The sequence below is a fragment of the Pan troglodytes genome, chromosome 2 (assembly GCF_028858775.2).
Source record: "Pan troglodytes isolate AG18354 chromosome 2, NHGRI_mPanTro3-v2.0_pri, whole genome shotgun sequence".
Lineage (NCBI taxonomy): Eukaryota > Metazoa > Chordata > Mammalia > Primates > Hominidae > Pan > Pan troglodytes.
In genome coordinates this window covers 126938104-126944445 of record NC_086015.1, presented here as the reverse complement: position 1 = coordinate 126944445, position 6342 = coordinate 126938104, and the positions used below count along the sequence as shown (strand labels likewise).

The window sequence follows — 6342 nt, the reverse complement described above, 5'->3', positions numbered from 1 at the left end:
CCCTGTGCCCCTTTGCAGCCCACCCCTCCCCCACCCTACCTCTGGCAACCATTCATTAATCTGTTCTCCATTCCTATAGTTCTGCCTTTTCTAGAATGTCGTATAAATGGAATCATACAGTATGTGACCTTTTGAATTTGGCTTCTCTGAGCAGAAGAAAAAGAGAAATCATTGAGATTCATCCATGTTCTGTGTATCAGTAGTTTCTTCCTTTTTATTGGTGGCATCAAAGTGCCACAGTTCATCCATTTGGATACCTTCTAGTTTTTGGTAATTATGAATAAGGCCACTGCAAATATTCGCATACAGATATTTGTGTGCCTGTAGGTTTTCATTTCATTTGGATAGATAGGTTAGATGGCTTTTGAGCAAAGACCTGGAAGGGATTTGAAACAAGCCGTGAAGACAGCTCAAGATGTTTTCGCACGTGCACTATATTGTGATTTAGCCAAGTGAATAGGTTTGTGCTGCATGACTGTTCTGTTTGAGTCATTTTTCTCATTTGAGTTATTTGGAGGAAGTAGGAGTAAGAAGGGAGGAGACCATTTATTCATTCATCCATTCATCCATCCAACAAACTTTAAAAAAATGAAAGCCACCAGTCAACAGTCTGTGACCCAAAGGAAGCTTGCGACCCTTGGATCCACACCAAAGGCTAATTTTAGTTGGTTTATCTGACATGACATAATTTCCTTTCTGAGTTTCCTGAAAGTTAGGGTGAGAGAGTGGTTAATGAGTGTGGCATTATCGTCTTCGAAAAGGGCTATGGGAGCACAAGCATTTGGAGAGTTTTTAATCTCATTGGAGGCTTCAGGGACCCTTTCATAGGTCCCTGAGAACTGATATTCTTTTTTGTCTGTGAGGTTGTCTGTGTGAAAGGGCAAGGTGATCTCTCAAAAGACATATTCATTTACTTTCTTTTTTCTTTTTTTTTTTTTGAGACAGAGTCTCACTCTGTCACCCAGGCTGGAGTGCAGTGGTGCAATCTCTGCTCACTGCAGCCTCCACCTCCCAGGTTCAAGCGATTCTCCTGCCTCAGCTTCCTGGGTAGCTGGGATTACAGGTGCACACCACCATGCCCAGCTAATTTTTTTGTATTTTTAGTAGAGATGGGGTTTCACCACGCTGGCCAGGCTGGTCTCAAACTCCTGACCTCTAGTGGTCCACCTGCCTCAGCCTCCCAAAGTGCTGAGATTACAGGTGTGAGCCACCGTGCTCAGCCTGAAAAGACATGTTCAAATAAGAGTCCTCCCTGGATGAGGGGCCAGTGGACAAGACTGCATCTTCCTAGGATCAGGAACTTTGTGAAAAAAACAGAACTACAGGAAATAACTTGTGGACTTCTTTGTTTCAGGTGATGCGACTGTGAAAAAGAAACCTGCCCCCAAGACACCTCCGAAGGCAGGTAATTGGCCACGGTACTATCTGGGGTCAAAGAAGTCATCTACCATGGGGGTTTTGCCTTTTCCTTGCTAGACTGACTCCTGGGTGTGTGATCCCAGGAGACACCCCACTGCAACCCCACCCCCACCCTCAGTTCCAGCTCTGCATTTTTCAGGCTGAGTTTGCTCATGGAGAGCCTCTGCACAGCCTGGCTCCTGGTCCCCTTCCACAGCTTTGTCTTTCCATCTGCCTCCCATGTTGACGGCATCATACAGGACTAGCAGCTCTCCTGCCTGCCCCTTCTACGAATTCTGCCCTGCTGTCCATCCTCTGCCCTACCCTTGTGTACATGACCCTCTCGGGGCTATTTTTGTGCCCGGCTCTGTGTGTCCTTGTTATATGGAGCCCTTGTCTGTTTTCCATTGGATGACACTTGAGGACTTGAATCAAGCCTGCCAGCCAGGGTGACCTGGAGTTTAGAAGGCAAGGTGCTGCTTAATTCATAAGTGAGTTAGGACCTCAATTCAAAAAATTAGGGTAAGACACAAATTCCAGTACAACCCATAAATGGAGAATCATGCCATGTAAGTAGTGTGGGTCACTTCTGAGGGAATCAGAATGAAGAGGTGAACAAACCTAGCAGGTCCATGAACTTGGATGTCCTGCAGCAGGATCACTGCCCCTCAGTCTTACCCTGAAGGTTCCGGAAGCCAAGAGAGAAGCCAACAGACCACTGTGGACAATGGCGTCGAATGTGATCAGAATGCCTGAGACCCTTCTGCCTCGCTCACTTTCTCCCTGTCCTCCCTCAGCAATGCCCCCTCAGATCATCCAGTTCCCTGAGGACCAGAAGGTACGCGCAGGAGAGTCAGTGGAGCTGTTTGGCAAAGTGACAGGCACTCAGCCCATCACCTGTACCTGGATGAAGTTCCGAAAGCAGGTCAGTGACGGTATGGGGTGGGCACTGGGGGTGCTGGGAATAATCCGTACAGCCTTTGGGCCGAAAGGGATGAGAAATGCCGTGCTGGAGATGGCCTCACTCTTCGTAGCTTTAGAAATGGGAGAGGCCACTCCCCTACCCATTGCTCACCTGCCAAACCTGAGTTCTTGTTAACCTTTGCTTCTGAACCTACCAATAATCCCCGCCTTTGTAGACAATTTGTGTAATAGAGAGAAGTGTGAGGGGAAAAGTAGAAACCATCCATGTCCCTCATCTGGTTTGATAGCACAGTCTAGAATCCTATTCAGAGTCAGGAAAGTCGAGCCTGTGACCCAAGATGACCCTTAGACTCCATGAGCTTGCTGTGATTCTGTGCCAGCCCACTGATTCCTGTCTGTTATAACCACTTAAACTTGCCACATGCTGAAGGGACAAAAGCAAATGTGAGTATTTGGATAGAAGAATTGTATGATAAATAGAATTGTGTCTGACTGACCCAGAAATCTAGCTACAATTTATCATAATGGTTCCTATGGAAAAATGTTTGAATTTCTAGACAACCAGCATTGAAAGGACTTGGGGAGCCCAGCAGCTCCACCAATCCACGGTGGTAGTGTGTGCCTGTATGCATGATCAGCAGAGACCCTGGAATGATGGGTTGGCACAGGAGTGGGAAGTTGTGAAGATTTATTCTGAGCCCTCTGTTACTCTGTTTTAAAATCACTCAAATTCTCCTAGCCCCAGAGATGAACACTTAGTACTAACAGGGAGGAAAGTAGGGTTGGTCTCAAAAGATGGAAATGAGAAGTTTGCCTTTAGCATCCCAGAGCATGTTTGCCCTGAGCGACATCTGGACTACTGTTGTCTGAAATAAGATGGAATCTCATCACTTTTCAGAGACATTTAGCCAAGTCCCAGCTCTGTCCTTCAGAACTTTCTGCCCTGATGAAAGTGTTATCTCTGTGCTATCCAATATGGCAGCCACCAGCCATATACATGGGGCTATTGAGCACTTGAAATGTGGCTAGTGCAACTGAGGAACTGAATATTTAATTTTAATTAATTAAAAATTGTTATAGCAGCTTTGTTAAGATATAATTCATATGCCATAAAATTCACCCTCTTGAAGTGTACACTTCATTGGTTTTCAGTAGATTCACAAGGTTGTGCAAGCATCACCATTATCTAATTCTAGAATACTTTCATCATCCCAGTAAGAAACCCCAGACCCATTAGCAGACATTCCTCTCCTTCCCCCAGGCCCTGACAACCACTCATCTACTCTCAGTATTTATGGATTTGCATATTCTGGACATTTCATATCAATGGAATCATACAGTATGTCATTCTCTCTGTGTAGCTTTCTCTTTTTTTGACTTAGCATACTCTTTTCAGGGCTCATTCTTATTGTAGCATGAATCAGTACTTCATTCCTTTCAATGAATTAATAATAAATATTCCATTGTCAGGATAGACCATATTTTGTTTATTTGTTCATCAGTTGATGGACATCTGGGTTGTTTCCACTTAACTAATTAAAATTTAAATAGCCACATGTGACTAGTGGCTACAGCATTGGACAGCACAGAAGAGGCTAGAACCCACTGGAGTGGACCTTGTGAATGACTTTGCTGAGATGTGTTCTCCTATCATCCCATTCCAGAGAGGCAGAGGGAGACCAGGATATTTCTGGGAGCAGTGAGTGCTCAGCTAGTTCATCCATCCGCCCCTGCTCCACACCCTCCCTGCCCACCCCAGACCTGGCACCCTCAGGGAAGCTGGACTCTGGATGTAGGAGAGAAGGGGCCTCAGGGAGAAGGGCAGAGTCCAGACCAGACTGAGCCCCCCCACAGCTTGTCCAGCTGCATCCTTCAGGAAGTAGGGAATGGGGAGGAGCCCCCTTCCTTTCCTAGCCCAGGGGCCCAAGGCTCCAGCACCTGCTCCATCCTCCGCCCCTAGATCCAGGAAAGCGAGCACATGAAGGTGGAGAACAGCGAGAATGGCAGCAAGCTCACCATCCTGGCCGCGCGCCAGGAGCACTGCGGCTGCTACACACTGCTGGTGGAGAACAAGCTGGGCAGCAGGCAGGCCCAGGTCAACCTCACTGTCGTGGGTGAGTCTGGTGGCTGGGTGGCATGGAGCTTGGGGCAAGGGGAAGGCAGGGAGCCCCCAGGCAAGATACGTGGGCCTCAGGACTTCATCACCCATTATCTCTCACCACTCCTGTGCCTGATTTATAAGGCACCACAGAAAGAAGATCACGGCAACCCACAGACTCCCTGCTAGACCCTGCTGACCTCCAGGCTCAGCAGAGGGGCCAAGGCTGGGCAGAAATCCTTTTCCCTGTCTCTATCAACACCTCTCTGTGATAGCTGTTCCTGGAGTTCCCCGCCCTCAGGCCTTGGCATCTAGCTTATTTGAGAAATAAGAGACATGAGGCATAAACTTGGCCAACTTCTTGGCTCCTACGCCACAGGTGTCTGTATCTGTCCCCATCCTGACTCCACCCTCCAGGCTCTGGGGATGGCCCACCTTGGTCCCACCAAAGGCTGCTCCCTTCTCCTGTGCTCTGGACCCCAGGTCCTTGGGGGCTCCACCAACCCTACTTCTCTCTTCAACCTCTTCCTCTCTCCTGGCTCCTCCCAGCAGCCCATAAGTGTCGCCATCTTAGCCAGATGCACAGGCATTAATAACTCCTGCAATGTTCTCTCTCACTCTAGCCACCCTACCTTCTCTCTCTGACAGGGGTGAGTCTCTACTGCACTTCCGCTTCTTCACCCCCCAGCACCCTCCAGCTTCCTAGGGCCTCACCCCCACGCCCCATTAGTCTGCAGGGACTGTTCTTCTGAGGTCACCATGACCTCCCAATCCTGACTCCACTCGATTTTCCTTACCTTCATACCAGGATTTCCTTCATCCCAGGATTGAGTGGGGTCTGTCTCCAGACTGATTCTCAAGTTCAGTTTTCCTCTCCTCCCTTACCACTGTCTTCGTGCCCTGGTCAGCTCTCTCCTGGAGCATCAAGAGAGTTTTCTAACCAGTCTCCCGCTGTTGTCATGTTCTGCTCCAGTTGTTCCCCGTGTGGCAGGTGCTTGGGACAGCAGAAGAATGAGCAGGCAGAGGAGCAGACAGAGAGAGAGAGTAGACTCTATGCCTCATGCATTTGTGGGCCGTCATATGTTGTGCATGTGAAAGCCTTTGACCTGGCATTTATTGATATGTGCAGGAGACCCGAGCGGGTTTTCCATTTGTCCTTGGCTTTCAAGCTTATAGGGTACATTTGTGAAAATTAGAAAAAGGGGCCTTGCTGGGCAGAGTGAAAAGGGTACAGCACCCCCAGCCTCACCCCAGAACTCATGACCTGGCCTTGGGGAGGACAGGTTGGCCCAGATGCCCCTACTAGACCCCTTTTATGCAGTGCACAAAACTCTCAGCTGTGTGTGCTGATCCCAACCTTAACTTCCTGCAAACTAGCCTTTCCTGTGTGTTCCTGGTGCACACACACGTGGGCACACAGAACAAAAGGATCTGTTGGTAACAGGGCTTGTGTGGCTACAGTGGTTAGAAGTCTTCCACTGGAATCTCTCTTATGGAATTACCTAGATATGAAGTTAGAAGTTGTAGACATTGACTCTTAAGGTCTCTTGTAGCTCTGACATTCTATGATTCCCCAACTCTATTCTCTGACATTCTGATTCCTCGACTCTATTCTCTGACATTCTATGGTTCCTCACCTCTGTTCTCTGGTGGTCTGTGATTCCTTGACTTTGTTCTCTGACATTCTGTGATTCCCTGACTTAGTTCTCAAGCAGTTTTTCTCCCCTATCTTCATCTCGTATCATCACCTTAGGACTAGGATGGACAGGACTGATGTTTCCAGCCTTATGCAGGAGAAACTGAGGCCTAGTCTGAACAAAGTAACATAGTGCATCAGGGGCTACGTGGGAACTAGCTCTAAACTTTCAAACACTTGTCCTCCAGTGCCACTCATGGGAGTGTGAAGTAGGTACAGAATGTCC

The 6342-nt window shown here is 48.1% G+C and overlaps 1 protein-coding gene across 8 annotated transcripts in view; it reads left to right on the top strand.

Annotated features, from left to right (window-relative positions):
- MYLK (myosin light chain kinase) overlaps positions 1–6342 on the top strand; it is a 272113-nt gene that overhangs the window by 215883 nt on the left and 49888 nt on the right. For all 8 annotated transcript variants that reach the window (XM_063806189.1, XM_016941768.4, XM_016941763.4 and 5 more), the window contains 3 exons: positions 1355–1405; positions 2196–2323; positions 4283–4436. In XM_063806189.1, coding sequence (XP_063662259.1) covers positions 1355–1405; positions 2196–2323; positions 4283–4436 — 333 coding nt within the window. The remainder of the gene's footprint in view (positions 1–1354; positions 1406–2195; positions 2324–4282; positions 4437–6342) is intronic.